This window comes from Homalodisca vitripennis, unplaced genomic scaffold (assembly GCF_021130785.1).
Source record: "Homalodisca vitripennis isolate AUS2020 unplaced genomic scaffold, UT_GWSS_2.1 ScUCBcl_36;HRSCAF=719, whole genome shotgun sequence".
Taxonomy (NCBI): domain Eukaryota; kingdom Metazoa; phylum Arthropoda; class Insecta; order Hemiptera; family Cicadellidae; genus Homalodisca; species Homalodisca vitripennis.
In genome coordinates, this window is record NW_025776139.1 from 10,103 (window position 1) to 34,102 (window position 24,000).

At 32.6% G+C, this 24,000-nt stretch overlaps 1 protein-coding gene across 1 annotated transcript in view; it reads left to right on the top strand.

Annotated features, from left to right (window-relative positions):
* The first annotated feature begins 3,349 nt into the window (after nt 1-3,349).
* LOC124370119 (U1 small nuclear ribonucleoprotein 70 kDa-like) overlaps nt 3,350-24,000 on the top strand; it is a 57,150-nt gene continuing 36,499 nt past the window's right edge. The window contains 6 exon segments of the mRNA XM_046828411.1: nt 3,350-3,617; nt 3,619-3,658; nt 7,302-7,419; nt 7,808-7,872; nt 10,477-10,539; nt 14,178-14,259. Coding sequence (XP_046684367.1) covers nt 3,520-3,617; nt 3,619-3,658; nt 7,302-7,419; nt 7,808-7,872; nt 10,477-10,539; nt 14,178-14,259 — 466 coding nt within the window. The 5' untranslated portion in view covers nt 3,350-3,519.

Here is a 24,000-nt window from a genome sequence, read left to right on the forward strand (position 1 = left end):
TTGTAATTAAGTTTTAAAACCATATATATCAATTTACTAAACAAAATATACATTTAAACAAATGTAAACACTGTTTTTCCTTATAACCTAACATATTTGTTTATGGTAGTTTAAAATTATTTTACGGTAAAATATAATACAACCAAGATACACAAGGAAAATTGATTACATTACAAATATAATTAAAAAAAAACAATATTGATAGAATTTTTGTAACCTTTGTGTATTTAAACTTTAAATACCCTTAAATGTCAGGCTGTGGAATGACTGGCAAAAATAAATAATAGTTGTAATAGCGTCACTGGAGCATCTAGATCCCAGCTGTGGAGGAAACCATGGCCGCCTGCAATGCTGGATAGGAGAGTGCAGAGGACAGCAAGCAATAAAATAATTCAGAGCTCTTGGGAATCCGCCATTGACTGCAATGCAGGCAAGGAGAGTGCAAAGGGTTAAACCTTATCCGAGACATGTTTATTTTGCTCTTTTCAATAGTATTTTACTCTATGGCTTTGGGGAAATGGTTGAAATATAAACAGATAACCAATCAAAAGAAGGATGTAAGAATCCTTACTGATTCAGATCAGAGACCCAGCTGTTGTATGTCTCTGTTTTACTAAGAGTATAAATCCTCTGCTTTTATCATATACATTTATTTATGTAATACTAAAGTTATGCTTTTCTGGTAGCTATGCTTTAAGAGATCAACTTCAATCTAATAACATAAGAAATAGCCATTTAATAAATAAATATCTCCAGATTTAATAAAACGCAGTCTAACTCATACGTTGTGTCCGTCACACTTTTTAATAACTTACTGTCTATAGTTCTCATTTTATTGAAGAAAAGAAATAAAAATATATTTTTTATCAGTTATTAAAAATCCTTTTTCTACTGTAAATGAATGAATGTTTTTTGTGCAAAGGCACTGAAAGTATATTTTAACTTACTCAATATTCGTTTGTTTTGTTACATATTATCAATTTAAAAATGTTATTCATTGCTTTTTTATTGTCATTAATAGGTTTTAACTTAAATTATTAAGAAGTTGTTCGTTGATGTATTTAAAAATAGTCCTATCTTTTATTATTTTGTTGTTTGTGTGTGTTATCATTGTTGCTTTAGCTAAGTTTTGATATAATTGCATTGGCTACTAAACGAAGAATTAATTGATTTTTCCATTTGCTTATTAATCATATTTTTACTATCATGTATGTACTGTAGGTTGTCATGTATTGACGACGGTGATTGCTAACCATATGAGCTCAAAACTAAGATTTTAATTCTGATGTCGAAAAAATTTTGAACGTGTTTGCCGTCTACTTACTTTTGGATATCTTCAGAGGGAATGACTCGAAATTCCAGGAGTTAAGTCTGTATGATACAGTCTGATTACAGATACTGTATTAAGCGGATGGTAAAATGGGGCGAAACTCAATATTCGCACTGAATCGACCTTGACATGTAGAGATATACCCATGTAAAACATGATTTTGGACCATTGTCAATAATACATTTTAGGCAAAGTCCATCCTATTTGAACAGTATATTCCCCATCTCAGACCGTGCAAACACAATGAACAATATATTTTCCCGAAATTAAAAGAATACAAGTCTCGTACAAAATAGAAGAATACATTTTCCATATATTCAACACTCTTTTTGAAATCCTTGAGGCAGTCAATTAAATATCAACCCATTTTTAGTTTTTCCCCACCATATTCAATTATTTTTCTTTAAATTGGAAGCAGATTGTAAATTTAGCTTCTTATCCAATTGTAGGGCCACTGTCGTTCAATGCGATGATTACATGTATCCTGTTTCTAGCTCAATTCAATTGCTAGTTTGAATGCTTTGACGAGCTCCTCACGTGTTAGATTTAATGGGGTGATCAACCGAGGCGGAGAGAAAGAGTGGGGATGGAGGGGCCCCTCCTGCCAACTACAGATAGCCCGTGTGAGGAGCTCGTGTCAGTTTTGGATCCATCAGTATAAACATAAACATAACCTAAATGTGATAGTGACATTTTTTCTAACCACAATTGTTTTAGAGTTTCTTTACTCGTATTCTTTTTACTTACTTCTAAATTTGTTAATCTAGTATCGCCTTTTATACTATTTTCTTCCATAAATAAAGGTAATTCAAAATCCCAGTCATTTTTAAATCCTTCAGTTTCCATGATGTTAGGCATCATTTCAGTTACATTATTAAATGACTTTGGTAAATCTTAAGACCAGCGGCACGTAATTTCACCGAAAAAACTAGTCCCGATTATCGCCGTAGCCGTTTACTCCCCCCCCAAAAAAAATTTTTGAAAAAATAAAATTTGAAAAACCTGACTGACAATGTATTTATTTGTTTTTTTGGTGTTATTATTTCGTAAGGCAGTAGTCCAGGTACTACTTCTAGTATAAACTCGTCTTATCTTATCAGTCATAAACGCGCGCCGGTTACCTTTTGCCTGTAATGAAACCTGCGTTAGTTCTGTCTGAGTTTTGTGTGTGTAAGCAGTCATGGCGTGATCTGGGCTTGGACTTTGCAAGCTCGAGTTAATTTTTTTTCTAAAAGAGCAAGCAGCGCAAAGCGCTGCGCAGCGGGCAAGCATCGCGTGATCTGAGTTTTGAATACGCAAGCTAGGGTCTTTTTAGCGTGTGACAAAAACCATCGCACGCCATTTCAATAACTTCACTAATTATTCCTTTCCTTGTCCATGTGGGTTTGTTTGTTTACGTCTGGCGGTCAATCGAAGCCGTCCTATAGGTCACGTGACCCTCTCGGCCAATCGGAAACTTTCCTGTTTGTCACGTGACTACTGTCAACTCATCAAAACGACCATGGTCGGCCATTGTTTTTAGTTTGATAGTCGTAAATCTTGTTATTTATGTGTTTTGTATTGCCAACATTTTACTGCTGAAAAACTGGTTGTTATATGTTAAGATTTACCATGACTTTATAAATAAGGGTAACTTTTTGGAGTTATAAAGAAAGTTCAATATTAATATAATTAATTCGATATAATTTCTATGTTTTGCAGATATGTTCGTGTAAAGTGTCTTTGGAGTTATAAAGAAAGTTCTATATTAATATAATTAATTCGATATAATTTCTATGTTTTGCAGATATGTTCGGATATAAAACGACTCATTAATTGGTAAGATAATAGAAATCAGAACCGTTCCGAACTGAGGTCGCTATTAGCCGCATGTACAGAGTTTGTCAGGAATTTTCGGGATTTATCGGTACTGCTCGGCTCTGCTCGGCTCTGTCCCCACTCTTTCTCTCCGCCTCGGTTGATCACCCCAATCTAACACGTGAGGAGCTCGTAATGCTTTGTATTTTTCATTCTTATTTTTTTACTCTATGATTCTTTTCATTCTCTGATTCCCAATATTAATGCTGATGGCGTATGAAGCTTACGTGAAAGTCTTGAGTTTGTGTTAGAGTGTGCTTATTGTTATTTTATAAATGCATTTCCGCATCGTAAAGTAATTCTAGTTGTTTGTTAGATAGGTTGGAGGAAATATGACTCAATTTTTACCACCTAATCTTCTAGCTCTCTTTGCTCCCAGAGACCCTATACCCTATCTTCCACCAGTAGCCAAATTACCTCATGAAAACAAAGGGCTATATTGGAATAGGAAATTTCTTGCAATTATTTGAGGTAAGCTTATTTTAGTGTAGACCTATTGCATTTGATTTACCACGATGTAGTAAAGACCTTATAGCCTAAATTAAATAGCTCTGCCTATACTACTCAACTCTCAACTCATTGGTCCAATTTAGTTCTATCTTTTTAGTAATAGGTTAGTGATATTTCTTCTAATACAATAATTAAAAGTTCAATAATCTGATTTGTGGCTTTAAAAAGTCAACATTTATTAGTAACATAGATTTTTTTATTGAGAGACTAATAAGTGGCCTACACTTGTTATTCGATTTTATTGAACTACTCTATTATTCAGATTTGGTATTATACATTAATCGTATGAAACAGGAATTTTAATACATTAACAACAAGAGTAATACATTACAATTTCTAATTACAAATTTAACAATAACATTACGAAATCTAACTATGATGTAGACTTACAAATTAAAAATAAGTTACAATATTTATAGATTGCGCTGATTGTAGTGAGTTCACGCTTTTGTGAAGGCAGTAGCCAAACCCACTGTAACTAATAAGTAGGAATCATATATTTTGTTAAATAAATTGTAATATTGAACTATTCACTCGCATCAAAAGAATCGAACAATTCAATAAAAACAACTGAATAAAGAGTGTAGGCCGCTATTAAGGGTCTACCCTTTTTATTGACTTCAGATCATCCATGTCAAAATTGTAGGCTTAGTCTTTACAGTTAGTTGGCTTAACTCTTATCTACTAGTGTGGCTATTTGTGATTCCTTTACAAGTGCAGGAATGTCTTAAACGTTTTATAAAAGTTCTAAAATACTTTGTTACAAATTAATGTGATCATGTTGTAGGTTGTGTTAATCACCACTGTTTGAAGTATTAGTTCCACAATTTTAAAATATTTTACTTGCAGTATTTCCAATCACAGGTAGTTTTAATTCTTTCCACATTTAATCAACACAGGGACTTGACCATCTCAGAATTTAATGAAATGTGGCATGAAGGTAGTCCTTACGTAGATTAGGAAAATTGGCAATTTTTTCGTTCATATCTGAAACAGTTTCAAAGTTTTGGCTAGTATAAGTAGTTTCTCAAAATCTTCAAAACATAAAAAAATTGACACAATATATAAGTGAGGTTAATTGCAGGAGTAGTCAATCAAATTTTTAACGTATTTTGCTTGTCGTCCAGAAGGCTAGCCTTTATGGTTTTAGGGAGTGCAAATCACAAATAGTCTAAGCTAACTATGTTTTTTTAATAATAAAAATGTAAATGTCAATTTTTGGTTGTATTTGTGCACTGTGCTTCTGTTATAGCCTATATGATTTTCAGTGTTAGCTGCTCCTGATAGTTTATCTGACCGTTTTGTGGTCAGAACAGCTTATTATAGTACCATCAACTATGCTGTACAGTATTCATGATGTCCATTAATCGACCGTGGCGCGTTAACTCTAATACCATCAATTAATTTTGAAGATTACTTACCTACATGTTAGCAGTTACAATATTTAAAAATTAATTAATTTGCTTTTTTATTGGTCATTGTGATCTTTCAGTGTGAGAGTATTTAAGTTTGTTGTGTAATCGTGTCTTATTTTTAAATTGAGAAAAGCTATTTTTACACTATTTGTTTGTAGAAAGGGTACTTTGGGATTATACCGACCACACCAGTATGAAGAACACAAAAATATAAATTTATAGAAACAAACATGATGGAACGAAAAAACAACTGTTTAATTACAAAATTACAAGCATTCCCAGGTATTGTGATCGGTACTGTTGTCGCTGTTATCTTATCTTTCTCGAGAATCCCAATTAGGGCAGGGAGCGGCATCACATCATTTGCACGGTACATAATTGCCTTTCCATTACAATTCAATTTATATTTCTGATCAGCCCCTCTAGAATTTGATATTTTACTGATAGGTACTATCTCGAGGGATGTTTTTCTTTCGTCGACATCAGCGCGGGGCAGGTGCTGCTGAAGCCCACGCTGATGGCCGGAGGCACTCGCATTTTGGGTGGCGGAGTGTGTTCAAGAATAGAAACAAGTTTTGAGTGTTTTTTCAATAAAGAGTTTAGTTTTAGTTTGGTAATGTTTGTTTTTGTTGAATTTTTGTGTTTGGAGAAATGTAGAGGTAAAACACGGAAGTACAACAAATAACAAAGCGACGTACCAGCTGAACGGGCGGCGAGACTCTGCAATCACGTTATCTACTAGACCGCTCGACTTTGACCTCTGTCTGAGGGTGGGGAGGGGTTTGCGATAAGACAATTCCTGTTTTATATTGATGAAATATTGTTCCACGCTAATCTAGTAATCAGTAGAAGCAAAATGTCAAATAACGATTCATGTCTGGGTGTGGTCGGTATACTCCCAAAGTATCGTAGAAAGTTTGTTTTAGTTTGTTTTAATTATTTTCAAATTTATTTTTAGGTTTTAGGAGATAAAAATTACAGATGACTTAATGTAGTTTAGAATATTATTAAAAGTAGGGTACTATTTTTTTAAAAGATAGTAGGAGTTATAGTTAGGTGAATTTACAAAGTCAAAGTCAAATTAAGTAAATATAAAGATAAATTCAAATAGTATTTTGATAAGAAAATCCCAGAATAATTTTGTCCAATTACTTCATTAATATATGAGAATTTTTAAAAAATTCAAACAAGATATAAATAAAGGCCCAGATTAAAAAAATATTTTTTTGAGATTCGAATTGGTTTTATTCTGAGGAAATTTATGTTTGAGAGTAAACTAAAGGATTTTTAGGGAGCTAATGTGATTATGCATGCTCATTACTAAAAACGACAAATCAAAATTGAAAACTTTCACATTCTGTTCGTAAGTATTGAATCACTTGGGATGAGAAAAATACTTTTATCTCAGTAATAAAGAAACAATTGATCACATACAAAACTCTATTAATGAATTTTATTAACTTCTTCTCACATTTAAGGTAAGTTTGTTCAAAGATCAACTGATTCTTGTAATGGAAAGACCTTCAATGCCATATATTGTGTGGAATCGGACACTTGCGATCCTCGTAAGAATACGTGGATTTATGTAGAAGAAATTTCTAGAGAACAAGTTTGCAGAAAACAAAGCAAAAGTAGTTACTGTTCAAAAAAATAGTAAGAGTATGTTTAAGGATGAAATGGAAATAGAAGAACAGTAAACTTTAATGGGTGTTACTCATTAAAATACAGGTGTATTATGATAGCGGTCAGAAATGGAAGGAATAAGTATATGCATTTTTATTTGTAACAGTATCGGTCCTAGATTAGAAGAGAGATTTGAATTGGCAGCAAGCCAGAGCTGCGTTAGCGGTGGCACAATACTGTTAATCCACAGTATTTTTGCCTGTTTATATCATCAAATTTTTTGCTTACACAGATTATTCTATAAGAATTCATGTGGACGAAGAGAAAAAAAAACTACTCCCCGAGGAATTCTCGGGAATAGCATTACAGAGTTTCACTTTGCACTATATGTATTTAACCTCAATATGATCACAAAAATATTTGACTATAATCTTCATGTCGGTCACTGAATGATCAGTAAAGGGAAGTTGGATACATTTTCTTTAGATCTTGTATATTAGTTTTTCTGTATTAATTCTAGATAAGATTTATAATGGTGTGCTTTTAATTAACTTAATGACTTGTAGGATCCAAAAGATACTCCCCCTCCAACACGGGTGGAAACTCGAGATGAGCGCTTGGAGAGACGGCGGCGGGAGAGAGCTGAGCAGGTGGCATACAAGCTTGAACAGGAGATAGCATTGTGTAAGTTGATGAACTTAATAAACTAATTGCCACTAATATTATTATTTATATCTGAAAGTTACCTTTAACCTAATATAGTAGTTGTCACATAGAATAAATTACTATACATTAATATACTATACCAATAATAGTTCGCTCATGAGCTATTGTTGGTATTTTCAGTCATTATAAAAAGATTGAAATTGATCAGTATATTTTAAAGTTTCAAATTATATAACAAACAGTATTTAGCACTTTATAAAAATATCAGTTTTAAAAAATTGAGAAATGCAGAGTTGTGTTCATACACACTCCTAGATATTAGAGTTTTAAAATTAAATAACTGTAACCAATATGATGGAAAGTTTTGGTCGTTAAGGTAACATTGAAAATCTTTTATTTGTTTCAGGGGATCCTCATAATATACCGACATCTACTCTTGACCCGTTCAAAACTCTGTTTGTAGCGAGAATTGTAAGTATCATTTTATTAAATGCATAAATTACCTCTGTTAAATACTGATTGTAATATTTGATTAATTAAAAATAGAGTATGCTAATTTAGACTTGTAATATAGAGGGGCACTGTAACAGAAAGTTGTAAGACAAGCTGGTAGGAAAACCAACTTACATACGTTGTTTACTGGCAGGGTAGCGACCCGACCGGGTATAAGTCAGGAATCGAATGCATCAGGAATATGCTTCGAATCTCACTGTACAAGTGGAAAAATCACAAAAACAATTTTTCCGTCTCTATAAAACCTATGAAATCAAGAAATAATTTGATAGTTCTGTGAAATTGTATCCGTGCGTGTGTGTCTGTCTGTCCTCTACTAGTCTGTTGGAGTTTTTCTACCCTATCACGTCAAGCCCTCTACACATATAACGATTTATCAGACGATCAGTTGGCCGACCGATCGTCTCAGTTTAGTCTGTGAACAACTGCTCCTCACACACATTCTAATTGGTCTTTAGTTCACATGGTTAAAGCAAAGAGTGTGACGTTATGTTTTGACATCACGGTTGCATCCAAACCTCAACTGTACTAATACTGTCGGCAGTCTGCAGATAGCCAGTTTGCTGAATTTTCCACACACATCAGTTTTCGTTGTCTGAGAAGCTTTGATTAGACAGACAACTCATCCGTTCTCTAAGTAATCATATGACTGACTTCCCAGTACATGTGGCTATCGGTTGTACAAGTCGAACTTTCCAAACCAAATCTTGCAACAAATTATTACGTATTTGAGGAGTTTTACGTCGTGTTCTTTCTTATTCCATGAATACTACATAACGAATATGTTCAAGTTTGTCATTTTTACGAGGGCTGTTTTTTAAGTAAGGGCCGTTCTCCCGTACACGGTAGTAGTTCGCGTTCCTGCCGTAACGAGCGTGCGCCCCGCCTCCCGGCATTCCTAGCGAACAACTTCATGTCAGTTTCAGCTCTGTAGCTAACCTGTATGCATTACTGTGGATCTTTAAAATGTTTTAAGATTATCGAATCACCCGCCGCGTGTGAGATTCGGTCAGTGATACGATTTTTGACTGCAAGAAACATGTCGGCTGCTGACATTCACCGTCAGCTTTGTGAGGTGTATGGTGCCAAGGCAATGAGTGAAGGTAAAGTGCGGAAATGGGTCCGAGAATTTAAAGATGGCCGCGAAAATGTCCACGATGAAGATCGCTCAGGCCGGCCATCTGTGATCACGGGAGATTTGGTTACTGCAGTTGACGCAAAAAATTCATGAGGACCGACTGTTCACAGTAACCACTCTCTCTATGGAATTTCCTCAAGTGTCCAGGTCAGTACTGTACAAAATTGTGTCAGAAAACCTAAACTTTAAAAAATTGTGCTCAAGATGGGTACCCAAACTCCTCACTGAGGATCACAAAAAAAGAGATTAAGCAGTTCTTTGACTTTCTTGACCCGCTACGACGAGGAAGGAGACGACATGTTGAGTCGAATTGTCACAGGAGATGAAACATGGGTATCCCATACCACTCCTGAATCAAAGCAACAGTCCTTGGAATGGCGGCACACAACATCTCCAGTCAAAGTCAAAGCCAAGCAAACGCTGTCGCGGCGCAAAGTTATGGCAACTGTGTTCTGGGACAGGCGCGGTGTTTTGCTAGTGGACTTTATGCCACGAGGAATGACGATCAACTCAGAAGCCTACTGAGCAACCCTGGCCAGTCTCCGACGCGCCATTCAGAACAAAAGACGCGGCATGCTGACAAAGGGAATTCTGCTCCTCCACGACAATGCAAGGCCTCACACCGCTGCTCGGACACAGGAAACGATTGACTCTTTTGGCTGGGAAGTTTTGAATCATCCGCCGTACAGCCCCGACCTTGCTCCGAGCGATTTCCACCTTTTTCGGTACTTGAAAAATCATCTTGTCGGGAAGCGCTACAATGACGACGAAGAAGTCAAGACGGCCGTGAACTCCTGGTTGTCAGAGCAGGCGGCAAATTTCTTTGAAGAGGGATTTCTAAACTTAGTTTTAAGATATGATAAGTGCCTTAACAAACAAGGCAACTATGTAGAAAAATAAAAGAAAGTATGTAGATTCTGAAAATAAATGTATTTTGAAAAAAATAATTGTTGCTAACTTAAAAAAAAAAACGGCCCTTACTTAAAAAACAGCCCTCGTATTCAGAACATTTGGAACAATTAAAATTCTTTTCATAACCCAACTCGCAAGATTGCGCGTGGGAATAGTTTTGCAGTTCACACTTATCGCCCTTGTATATCATACCTTTAAAGTTCAACAGGCAATAAATCTAATTTCTGTTAAATACCAAGTAAGTTAATTAAAAAAATAAAACATTAAATAAATTATTTTTAATGAAATAGGAGTTAATATAACTAGATAACAATAAATAAGGTTAACAAATAATATTACAATAAAAATACAACAAACATAACAAATAAATAATAACAATATCACATTACCCATAATTAACAATCATTATCATGAATAATTTAATTGAATATTCATTATGAGAAACCCATTTTCACAACAATACTACTATTGTTTTGTTATTTCTAAGGTTAAATAAATGTACTCTTTTTCAGAACTATGACACTTCAGAATCGAAACTACGCAGAGAATTTGAAATGTACGGTCCTATCAAGAAGGTAAGCCAATTATCTTGTACAGTTAAGTGATTACTCCCTGTAAGGTCTTTGTTTATTAAAGAATGTATTATCTTTTGCCACACTTCAAATTTGGAGATTACGTTATAGCATATTTAGCTTACCAGATCCGTTATACTCAATTTATTGGTTATACCAGTGCTAGATTTGTGACAGTACACATTGGTATGCCGTACCAGAGCCTTTGGCGGGGGATAAAGTTGAACATAATGTTTAGAACTGTAGAACGTAGTAGTGTTTTACTTCAAAACCAGTTTGGTGTGTCTGGACTGTACTTTAAGCTGTATGTAAGGAGCTAGTTGCCTCATTCCCCTTCCCTGTTTCTGCACAATAATTCAGCCACTGACTGCCTTCTGGTTGCAACAGTTACCATAACCTTAGTCAGTTCCTGCCAAATGTCGCATCAAGCTTCAATTCGTGCATTCGGAATGTTAATTGTCAATGCAGTAAAAACATTCTATGGTCTGTGAATATTCTAGGGGTTCGTTGTATTAACTCATGCAGTATTTTAGAATCAAGCGCACACATTTTGCTAATTGTGCGCTTGTGTGTACGCATCTTTACAATGCATAAAATAAATAAATATTTTAAGAAACCTAAATTAGATGAACAAGCTGAAAAATGCACAACGAGAAAAATGCTTGCAATGGAAACAGATCATTTGGAATCAACACAGTCTTATTTCCATCTTGCATTACTACATCTTCTAATGGCATAAAAAGAAATTATCAAAAATGGCCAAACTGTTTTACTTTATAACAAAAGAAAGTTTTGTAAAAAATCCAGTTGGCCTTAGTACACAACAAAAATTGGGTGTGAAGTTGGCCTAAATGTTGGATATTTAGGTATAGAACAAAATGAAAATGTTAAAAACAATGGACTGGATGTGATATTACTAGTTTTAGGGAGACTTGAGTCCAGCAGCAAACAGCATTGAGAAAGAAAATATATGATCACAAAGACAGTGCTGCACATTTAGCAGCTTTAATAATGGTTGCAGAGTCCTAACAGATTGCCTATAAGGTTGCAAAACAGAATCAGTCTTTTAACGATTTTGAGTCGGAAATTGATGTGCAAGAACTCAATAGTTTAAATATGTGTCACATCCTACATTCAAACAAGGCCTGTGTGAATATCGTAAAGCGCATAAGTTCTGAAATTAAAAAGCACACTGTACAGGAAATAATCAAATCAACTGATAAATCTGAAATCATTTATGAATCAACAAACTATGATGAGTCAAAAATCAACTTGATTTTTTACATTAGAGTTTTCTTACAAGATTTAGGTATGAAGTGCCCTTTGAATATATTTTTGGACCTGATTGAACATGAACAGGGATGCTACAGGTCAGGGAAATCAGGGAAAAGTCAAGGGAAAAAACAGGACTGGAAATCAGGGAAAAGTCAGGGAATCCGGTCTCAAATCAGGGAAAAGTCAGGGAATTTCGACGTTGGTCAGGGAAAAATATAAAATCCCTTTACACAAATAAACTTACTGCCGCTGCGCCGAGTCCAAGCCTGCAGACGATGTGGCGCATATCTTACTTCTGTGTTGTAAAAGATCATTTAAGTCAATCTTTGTGTACGTATTAAACTGTGTTCACTTTATTTTTTTCTTTTTTATATTTGCCACCCTGTTAGCCTCAACACCGCTTTTTTTCCACCCAATAATTGCCAAAAACACTGGGGATTGCGTCGAAAAAAGTCAGGGAAAAATGAAAAATTTGGTTTGGAAATCAGGGAAAAGTCAGGGAATTTCATTATTGGACTCCTGTAGCAACCCTGATGAAAGTGTGTCTTGAAATTTTTTCATGCTATAATTAGCCTTGAAGTTTACAAATTAGCTGACAGTGTTTTGCAAAATAGATTAATTGATGTGGCATGGGACGGAGCAGGAGTAATGTCTGGCCGCACCTTTGGATTGTGTGCCTTGTTAAAAGACAAGTTTCCCTCTTAACATTTTTTCATTGCTCTATTCACAGGCTTGAACTTGTGTAACTGATGTGAAGAAAATGGCAAGTACCAATGGCTTTTCAGTGTTTATTGATAAACTGTATGTTCTCTACTATATCTCTAAGAATTGCCAACAGTTGGTATCCATAAAATTAAGCAGTGGTTCACTAAAAGGAAAATTGCTTTTTCTGTATCTTGCAGTAAGAATTGTTTCTTTTAAAGGTCTGTGTTTATTTATTTGATTAAAAAGTAGTACAACAGCACTTCAACATGATTTAGTTTTTGCTTTAGAAACGGTAATCTGATATCCTTGAGATGTCTAGAAGTTCTTATGGAGAGAATGCAGTGATAAAATGGCAATGAAGAGCAGTATAGGTATTTTTGTGAAAGTCATAAAACATGAAGATGACCTTGTAAATGATTTTCCTCAGTTTTCACCACAGTTGCCAATGTTTATATAGTGTTAAAGAAATCATGTACATGGAAAGTCGAAGAACTGTTAGGGATCAATATTGCCTCCAAACTCTTAATTTTGTAGAATACAAATATAGAGTCACGTGATATTGTTCAGAGTGTTATTCAAGATGATTTCAACTTCTCTAAATACAATATTTCCAAATCCAATGAATAGAAATAGCCCTTTTGTTAGTAATTACCTAAAGTTTTTGTTAGGAATTATGGAAAGAAGAGCTAAAGGCTTGGTGGGTTCATCAACAGTGAACTGCATATAGATAAATTTTCCCTTTAGCAAACCATTGCTTAGAACTGCATAACAATTCGAGGACTTTTGGATATTCCTTCGCCATTTATTTTCAAATGAAATATCAACTTCACAAATTCAAGCATTTTTATCATAATTTAAAGAGTAACTGGGAACAAAATGATTATATTTTTTCCACATAATGAGCTTAAGAGGTTTTCTTGTAGACCAAAGTAAGAAATACAATGAAGTGAAGCCAGGTTAGAACTGTATTTTATTTAATTAATCCATTACTGCTATAGTTGTCAAGGAGAATTTACAGATTTAATTTAACCTTCAATTTAATTGAAAAATGTAAATAAGAAAATAATTTACTTTACATAATTTAATGGGCTTAAATTAAATTTTAAAGATGTAAAATCGAATCGCATTGCAGCATGGCCTGGGCGGCTGACTCATGTGTGATGACGCCCCACTTCTGATCTCATTTGTAACTTAACCACATAGTTAATGAAAAAATGTGTAGAATAAAAGTGTTTTATTCCGATTTTTTCAAACAACATTTCTTCTAATTCAATCATCTGACCAAAAAAACAAAACCTTTCTTGCAGAAGTACTTTTTGACATTTTTAGTCAATAAAAATATTATTACTAATCTTAATAATTTGTAAATTATTTTAATAAAAATTATAAGCAAAATAGATTTTCTAAAATGCGTATCATCATGCTAATATACTTCTGCAGGCAAGTACAAAATTTCATAATTTTATTACAATAATAACTATGATTTACAGTAGTGTTAATGAAACAGCGAGAATTAAAGTGAGTGCCAGCTTTTGGTGCAGTGAAATCACCAATATTTGTTCTGTGCCTGTAATGGCTCTTATATGAAAATGCCTGTTCTGCTTCATTCTTTGATGTGCAGTTTTTGTTGTTGCTCAATAATTTTGCATTCTATTTTTCAGATAGTGATGATCCACAATACAGTGAATGGGAAGCCCAGAGGCTATGCCTTTGTTGAGTATGAACACGAACGTGACATGCACTGTGAGTACACAGGGAGTACATAAGAAACATTTGCAGTCAGGGGGGCATTATCAACCTCATTTGCTAAGCTAATATTTTGGTTTTCTTGTTCTTGGTCCAGTTTGGGGGAGGAGGAGACAACTTAAACTCTGTCAATTGTCTGTGAAATACCATACCATTGCTGGCTAAATAGGTTTGTATGTCTGGTAAGACCCAACATACAAATTCTTTATCAAAAAATATTTTTGAGGTGTCAATCCCCCAATCTTTTTTGGATATGTAGTTACAGATTTTAATTGAAAGCATTTGATACATGAATTAACAATGGGAATAATTTTTTTTATCACAAAAATATATTGAAAAATAAGATTTTTTACTATTATTTTAAAACATAATCACAGGTAAGACATTTAAAGGTGCAGAGTATTTGATAGCAAAAATTTTAAGAAAACAAATTGTATTTCGGCTAAGTATTCGTCTTTACTCTATATACTATAAGGAAGTCTAGTATTAAATCAATAACTGCTATATAACATGTAGAAAATTGTGCTTTCTACAGTAATTAAAAATATGATAATGTGCTATTTGTATACTAAAGAAATTGTCTTCAGACACAGATATTTTAGGCATGTGTCTAGTTTGTCTCATACAAAATCATTTTGTAATGTGTAGAAGGACCATTCTAAGAATGGATAATATTTACTTAAAAAATTGTCACTTCAACAGTTATTTACTTGTAAACCGAACACCGTGATGTAATTTAAGCATGAAATGAAAAATCCACCATTAATTTACACTGTTGAGTCTAAAAATTTAAATTTAGAATTTTCTCAAGTTAAAAAAATATGATTGTTAATAGTGGTATAAAACTTACAGGAATGTTATGGACAATTAATGCATTACATTTTGAGAATATTGTATGATTGTAAAATTGTCCCACGTTTAAAGCCAGAAATATATGAAAGACAAGAAACACAGATTAAGCATGCTGTAGCCAAGCATTACAAACAAAAAAGTTACATGCCATCACACTAATGATATTAAAACAAACAGTAGAACTCAAAATCTACAACTGTTCAAGACAGGATATCATCTTGCACCAAGAAGTACTCATATAAATGGCAGGAGACACAATAACAAAAGAATTACAGCTGAACTATTTCTGCCTATGACACGTTGATAACAGTTTCTGTGAAATCTTTAAAAACAGTACTCAAAAGACCAAGATACATAAAGAGGTAAAAGAAATAATGAGGATAATTGCTACATTTATGTGATTTGGTTATTTTACAAGAATGAAGGAAAACAACAAGGAACTGTGAGGTAGAAGAGAGAAGTAACAGCTGAACAAAAATTTGGTGGACTGTGAAAAACAAAGCTAAAGCAGATTTAGTAATAAAAGAAAATATTACTGGTTATAATAAGAATATATATATAATAAAATATTGAGATATGCACTCAGAAGAGATTAGCTAAAGTGTGTGGGAGAAACCCGTTTAATTTTTTTTAATGCAATGGCAACAGTAAATGTTCATAATAGTTCTGCTAACTTTATAAGTCCATGACAATAATACATTTTAAATAAAGAAAGTTATTTTGTTAGAAAAAACATGGTTTATTCACTCAAAAATATTGTTTTGATATCTTTACCTTATCATTTACAGAGATAATTCATAAATCAGATTGGATTGTAAGCTGCGCAGCTGAATTTGATAAAATGAAGAAATAATATTAAAAAATATAATTTTTTGAATACCATCTTTCTGTCCCAACATACTCTTCTACAAAAAATTTATTATGATAAGCTATGAGTCTTCTATTTACAATTAATTATAAATGCAAACTACGTTAGGTAGATTGTTCGTAACATAAAAGGTTGTAAGCAAATTTTTATTTGGTGTTTTACTTGTGCAGAGCTCTGTTGTTTCCATCTTTGTTAGTTTCTATGACATTAATAACTATTGTAACTTTTTTTAGAAGTTTAAATGTTTCAGTGTAGTTATATGTTATAGCATAAAAGTGTGAAAATTATTTAGGTTTACCTGGTTTTGTTTGATAGTAATGTGAAAATCCGTCCTATAAATTTCTTACTAATGTAAAAGGTTTATTTTTGGGGGTCATTTTCTAATTTTTGTTAACAAAATTTTAGGGATAGATTTCTGAATTAATGTTTGCTGGGTAAATTATCTTTTATTAGTTCCATTTCTTCATAAAAATAGAAACAGTCATCGGACAGAAAATAATCATACAGTTTTTATTTTACTAAATTTAAAGTCATGTAAATCATAACTCATGTGATGTTGTAAACAAATGAAAAAATGTTGAGTTTTGTTAAATAAATCCAAAGTTATGCAATTTGGCCCAAACAACTGGAAAACGACAATCTTGGTCTTAAATTGGTGAAAAAATCAATGAAAAAATACAATCTATTAGTATTGTCACTCATTTATTCATCCCATTATAAGTGCGTTTACCAGCAAATAAGTGTGCATTCTTTTAAAGTGTCTAACTTTTTAAGTTGTATTTTAAAAGTACCTAGTTTGTCTTGTATCACACTCAAAAGGATTTAAAAGATGGCTTGAACTTTTTCCCATAAGAAACATGTTAAACCTCTTGAACCATTCTACTCCTTCATTTTTATTTTACGCCTTTTGCATGACATCTCATTGGAAAGGTATAACTATCAACATGTTGTGGGATTTTTGTGGTTTATAGCTCTTTTCCATGAGTTGCTTGGATACCATAAGTAGTGTGGGTTATTAAACAATCACGTAACTGTACACCACTGGACTTTCTAAGGAACCCTGCGTAAAAAAGGAATCTTCTATAAATTATAGTTAGGTATTATTGCTTAACATGTCGGTGAGTGCACATTTCGTATGCCTTTATAAGGAGTGAGTCAATTACCAAAAATAACCTCAAAGGAGTAAAGGAAATAAAATTGAAATTTTGTATAAAACATTGTTTAATTACGTATAAAAACCATGAGTAGAGTTACATACCAAGTTTAAAAGTTTTACATTGGTCTTAAGAATTTTGTATGTATGACATTTTTTGAAAGAAGGAAAAATGCACAATGACTCACTTGAAGAACACTCTTAAGAGGGTATTTCACTGCGATAGGCTCTTGGTTGTGTCAGTTATCTCTTGTAACTAGTGGGTGTGGAAAATAGCGATCAGAGTGACGAGGAGAATCCTTGGTTCCACTGAGGGGACAGTGACAATTGCACAATTTTTAGGGGCTATATGGGTTTCAGTAATACTACCATTAATGTTATTTCATTTGAGATCTTTAGCATCACTCTTCAACAAGGTTAGAATTAGTAAGGATGAAAACCTAGAATTATTACTAATGGGTAGGAAAATTATCACGCCTACGTTGAAAACTTCTTTCTAAGCTTTACTGATTTGAAAGAAACAAGGACACATTAAAATGTACAGGTTTTGAAATTTTCTATTAAATCTTTGTCAACCAGTAAAGAGCATTCTAGTTTTCTGTCTACTTTGGATTGCAGAGTCAATATAGGAAACAGGGTTGCCAATTCTCTTTCTAGACATTGTGTCTGTTCATGCTGTTTTAATATTATACTCTAAATAAATAATACATTGTTAGACTGTTGAGGGGATTGAAGGGAGGGACTTGTATAAGGTTTTAGTTTGGAGAATTTCTGCATTTTTTATCCATTAGTATGCTAGTACCCATGTAACAGTGGCTAGATAAAGTGAACTGGTAACCCTGCTTCGCACAATGACTGCAACCCAAAGTTGGCAGACTGGTTGAGAAAGATTGCCAAAAACCAAAAGATTTTTTTTTTTTTTTTGGTTGGTCGCAATGGACAATTTCTAAACGTGTACTTTTGTTTCTCTCAAATCAGTGGGCCCTGGAAAGACATTTTAAAAGTAATACTGCTAATTTTCTTGTCCATTAGTAATCATTTTTAATATTAAATTTTAAATCAAAGTAAACAATTATTCTAAATTTCTAATTCCTAATGTTTAATCTGTAGAGAATGGTGGTTGAATAAGCAAAAGATCTACTCCTTTTGTCTGTTAAATGTTCCAAAATTACTAAAATATTAACATATTTGTGACAGTGTAAAACAATAATGAGATTGCATAATTGCACTATGGATGATCTCAATATTTTATATACCAATACTTAATGCTGAAGCAATCACACCTTCTAAACAATTTGAACATTCCAAAAATCGTTTGTTACTACAAAAACTTACTTGATATGAAATTGTTAAAAATGAACAGTTTACGATTTGTTATCAACAATTGAGCCATCATGAAATGTAAATGAGAAATATAACAAACTGTGTAAAGAATGGGAGGTAAGATGAAATGGAATGTAGAATATTTAAGACAATGAGGTAAGGATACATGGTAGGGAGGTAAGTTAAAGCAAGAAAATGTCATAAAGAGTGGGACGGTAAGTTTAGATGGAAAAGAACATATGTAAAGTAAACTGAGTACAAGGGAGAGAGGTAAGTTGGGCAGGAAGAAACATAAATACAGTGGACTGACAAAGGATGGAGAAATACATTGTGATGCAAATGGACAGTTACATAAAATTATGTAAATTGAGCAAGGACGGGAGCAAATTGTGCCAAAAATAAATATGGATATAATAAACTTAGCAATGGTAGGGCGGTAAGTTGTGGTGAAACTGGAAAGTCACAGAAAAACATGTAAATTGAGAAAGGATCAGAAGGTAAATTGTGCCAAAAATAAATATGGATATAATAAACTTAGCAATGGTAGGGCGGTAAGTTGTGGTGAAACTGGAAAGTCACAGAAAAACATGTAAATTGAGAAAGGATCAGAAGGTAAATTGTGCCAAAAATAAATATGGATATAATAAACTTAGAAATGTTGGGAAGGTAAGTTTTGGTGAAACTGGAAATTTGCAGAAAAGCATGTGAACCAAAAATAGGATCAGATGGTAATTTGTACCAAAAATAAATATGAATATAATAAACGTAGCAATGTTGGGGAGGTAAGTTGTGGTGAAACTGGAAAGTCACAGAAAAGCACATGAACTGAGAAAGGATCGGAAGGTAAATTGTGCAAAAAAATTAATATGAACACAATAAACTTATGTGAAAAATGGGAAAGTATAAGTATGTAATGTGTAAATAGTAAAATAAAAACTTTAACTGAGTAAATGTGGGGAGGTAAGTTCAGCAAAGAGATGTTAACTTAATTTACAGCGTAAAGGTTGGAAGGTAAGGTGGAAAGATAACCTACAAGGATTAAGGTAACAGAGTTGAAAACTGATTGTGAGTAGTCACATTCAAGCAAGGGTGGAAATTACTGAAGATGTCAGTGCTGATAGTAGTGGTGTTATTGTTAAAGTAATTATTAGCCCAATATTTGAAGAACATTGTAGTGCTACTAGAATTGTTGAGAACCAGGTGAATGTAATTAATTATTTAAAAAAGCATAACATTAAAATAATGATAGTATAAGTGAACTATTTTTGTAATGATGTGCAAGGCACACAAGGTTGATTCTAGTAGTGATGAACCTATCGGAATATATTAACTATTTTCTATAGTATCGCATCTTTTATGTTTTGTTTGATGCTAACAGTGTTGTTGTGACTGATAAGTTTTACAGGTTCAACTTGAGTGCTTGCTCATTGCTAAGTTAAGTAATTCTAAAATTTGTTAAATGTTGTAAAGTTAGGTGTGCTTTGGAGTGATTTGAACTATTTCATGGCAACTTGACGTTACAATGAAAGATTTTAACGATCTGCTTCATTCAAAAAATTGTAAACGTTCAACTATAGAGCAATTTGAAATCGTAATATTAGTTCTGCAATACCATATGTAACTGTAACGCATTGATGAAAACGGAATTGCATATTTTTACGAAATGGTGTTTCATTTACTTGAAACTTTCAGGTGATTTCACTCCTTACCTGACACTATGGTATTGCAAAAATTATTATACATAAAATAATCAACTTAATTTTTCATGGCGATTTTTATTCATCATTGTGCAATAAGTCACATATAAACATCAATCCACCTTTTTATTTTGTTACATGTTTACATGTTAATAGTACATACACAAATTCCTTGTGTTCACACACCAAATTCATGACAATTCTGAAAAATGGTTCATGTATTTCACACGTCTTAAACAGATAGTTTTACTGACAACAATTTATGGATTTTCATGCAAGAAAGTCTTGTAGCTATTGTAATTGAGTCAACAAAGTACGCATAGCATTGGTTCCTCTTGTTTCTATTATCAAATACAATTTAAAGTTTTCTTTATTTTTACACAAATCTCAGTTATAGTATACTTTGTTTGTTAGATAACCAGGGGGATATTGCATATGAAACGAGATTCTTACATCTTTTTGTGTCTTTGGGAAAGTTTGTTGACTTTTAATCATTATTTCAGATTTATGCTTTTTTAAATATCAATGTAGTACGTATCAACTTGGTAACTAATATAATACCAGTATTACCACAGACCAAAGAAAGTAGTGGACTGGGCAGCCAGTGGAACCAAGTCAGAACTGAGTGGGGAGGCACTACCAAGCATTGTGCCTTTCTATTTCTCTAATCTCACTTCTGTAAATTATTAATATTAACATGAACATTTCAACAATGGTAGTTCATTTGAAAAATGATAACAATACATTTGACATTTCCTGTATTTTTAATATTTTATTAAAAACAACTACAACACAAACAATAACTAACAAATATGTTAATTTTGTATGTAGTTCTGTATGTAGTAATTTATAAAATGTATACAATTCTTTGTTTTCATCGACTACCCTACACATCATATATTTTAAAACAATTTTCTTGTTGACCAAAATAATCTGACCAAATAAACATAAACTTTTTCACAGATGAACTTTTTTATTTACTTTAGCCAAGAAAGGTTTTATATGAATTGTTCTAATTTGTTCCAATAAAAATCAGAAGCAAACGACTTTAAAAAATTCTTATCATCATGCCAATATTCTGTAAACGAGTTCAAAATTTTAGAGCTGTAACTATGTTTTACAACAGTATTAATGATATGGTGAATTCAATCTGAGCAACAGTTTTGGACATTTGTTTGGTTCAGTGCCATCACCAATAAGGGGGCGTTGTTTGGCTTTCACTTTTGTAATGGCTCTTGTATGAGAATGCCTTGTCTATATTTCTTTGGTCTGTGTACTTCATGGAGGGGATTCTGCGAATCATAATTTTTTATGTTAATTTCTACATAGTACAGCTGTATTTTATATTAACAAAACTTATCATAGTATGAGACATATCATTGTAAGCCTGATGGTTTGGCTTTGTTATCTTTGAAAAGAGATCTCAACTAATAATTTTAATTCTAGTGTTAACGCAAAAAGCTAATCATCTATATTCATGTAAACATTTTGGACTTTAAACAGTTTTTTGCCACAACCCAAGCTTACAATTACATGTCTCATACTGTAGTAGCTAAGAGTTTTATGGTCTCGCCATTAGTTTGTTCACCCCAAGATGTTATACACCCAAATTTGATAGGTTCCACTGTAAAAATTAAGAGTCTGCCTCCCTCAAAATAGTTTACTTTTGGTGATGCTGGTAATGAGGGTTGATGTGGTTATCATCTTATAGGTATTGTTTATTAGAAAATACTTTCTAAACACTTCATACACGGCTAGGTTCATTGTGGTAATCTTAAAACTGACAAATATTTTACTCTTTAACTGTTAAAATTAATTTATGTGTCAAAACACAGACAAAGTTAAAGCAATTTAGATTCTTTTTGTTGTAATGATGTTTATAATCTGCTGTAAATTGAGACAGTACATGTAGAAACGTACAGTGCTTCAATTTATTAATTGTAACTACACATAAGCATGTATCAGGTATTCATAATGTTTTCTTAGTTAATAAAAAGACCTTTATGATATAATTGTTCAATTTGCAAAATGAGTTGAAAGTGAGGTCACATTTCCAAAAAAAATCTATAATAAGAAAGTTAGTTAGTTTAAATATTGAGATAATTTTTCACATTATGGATAACTTTACATTATTGAATAAGTTAAGATTTTCTTAATTTTGCTTAAAAACGTTCCTTCAAAAGGTTATATTGTTGCAAACTGAATTGTAGTTATTGTTATTTCTTTGATAGATGTAAAATATTTTAAAATTAAGCCTATTTCATTATGTACATTTTGTTCTTTGTTAAAAGTTCTATATGCAACAAAACCCCTTTTATTTAAGTAAAACAAACAAATCTACATCTTACAATTAATTTAGTTGTATAACCAACAGGCAGGGGTTGTTTTGTTGTTGTGTTGGTTTAATCATTTTGTATGACGGCAAATCTTTGTTTCCAAAAAAGTGTTTATATTATTTAGGCTACTTTAAGAATGATAATTGTTTAACCAGCTGTATAGTTATGTTGTGTTAGCCCCACTAGATCAAATATTTAGTATAGTTTTTGGGTTTCAGAATTGTGTGTGTGTTAATACAGTGAAATATATTTTACATTAGCTTACCTATAGATTCTTTCAAGTTTGCCTATTTGAAGGCATGGCTTGTAACAGGCCTGAGTTAAGTGTAAACGTTATGATACAAAAATTATCAATATCTCTCAGAATTGCTATTTCAATATTACCAAAGCAGTTGGCTATTGTATTGATTAATGGGATTTTACCTTCTACACTCTTCCTCTTCTAGAATTAATAATCTAGTTGAATTATTGCTATTGCTATCCATACCACAGAAGAACTTTGCCACCTAATCATTCTTTATCTTTTTGCCTCCTCCATTCCAGTAATGCCTGACCTCGCTTTTATCCTTCCCTCTGCATTTAGGCTTCCTTAGACACATTTCTCTTGAGTTTAGTTCTCTTTGTAGAACTTGACACCATATACCTCATTCTTCACAAAGTCATCATATCAAACAACTAATTATAATTAATTCTAAAATAAAATAATAACACACATGAAATTTAGTTTATTTAAATGAAATTAGCCTGTTACAAGCCCTGGAGTAAGTAAATTTATTCAGTTTCAAATACTTTGCAGTATTTATTTTAATTTAAATTAGTATTGTTTAGAAAACATATAAAATATTGATTAACATTTTCCTTAGATTTTTTCCTGTTAAATTAGACTGTTCTATATTTTGTAAATGGTTTGCGCGTGACGTAAGTAAATTGCGCACCAGGTAAAAAATATAATATCTGAAGTGGACCCACGTGGAACACCTTGCTAGCACATTGCATTTGTTGTTCTTATCAGTTAATGTAAGTACACTGTTTGCGGTAGGTACACCTTTCATTTCATATTCATAGTTAATGTTACAAAACTGAGTTTACAAGGTTTGCCATGCAGATCGGTCTGTACTCAATGTTGCATGAACTTCAATAAGATATTGAAAGGTTCACACGAATACGTAATTGTTTAATAACAAAATTTCTTTGTAATCTGTTTGACCTAAATGTAATAAATAACTTACAACATTCATTAAAATCTACTTATTTAAAATTAAAAGATCGGGGGATCTCATTATAATTTAAGTTTTAAACCCATTTTGTCAAAAACCACCAATAAAGAAAAATATTTATAAAATATTGAACGGTTATTGTCAATTTTATAAGTTCTTGCGACGTTACAAATAAACCATCAGTTAATTCAAATGAACAATTGAGCGGACAAAATATTTTCTTAATAAAAATTGTTGCAACATTTATTTTAGCACATTAATATTTATTTCAAAAACATTCTTTTGTATGTAA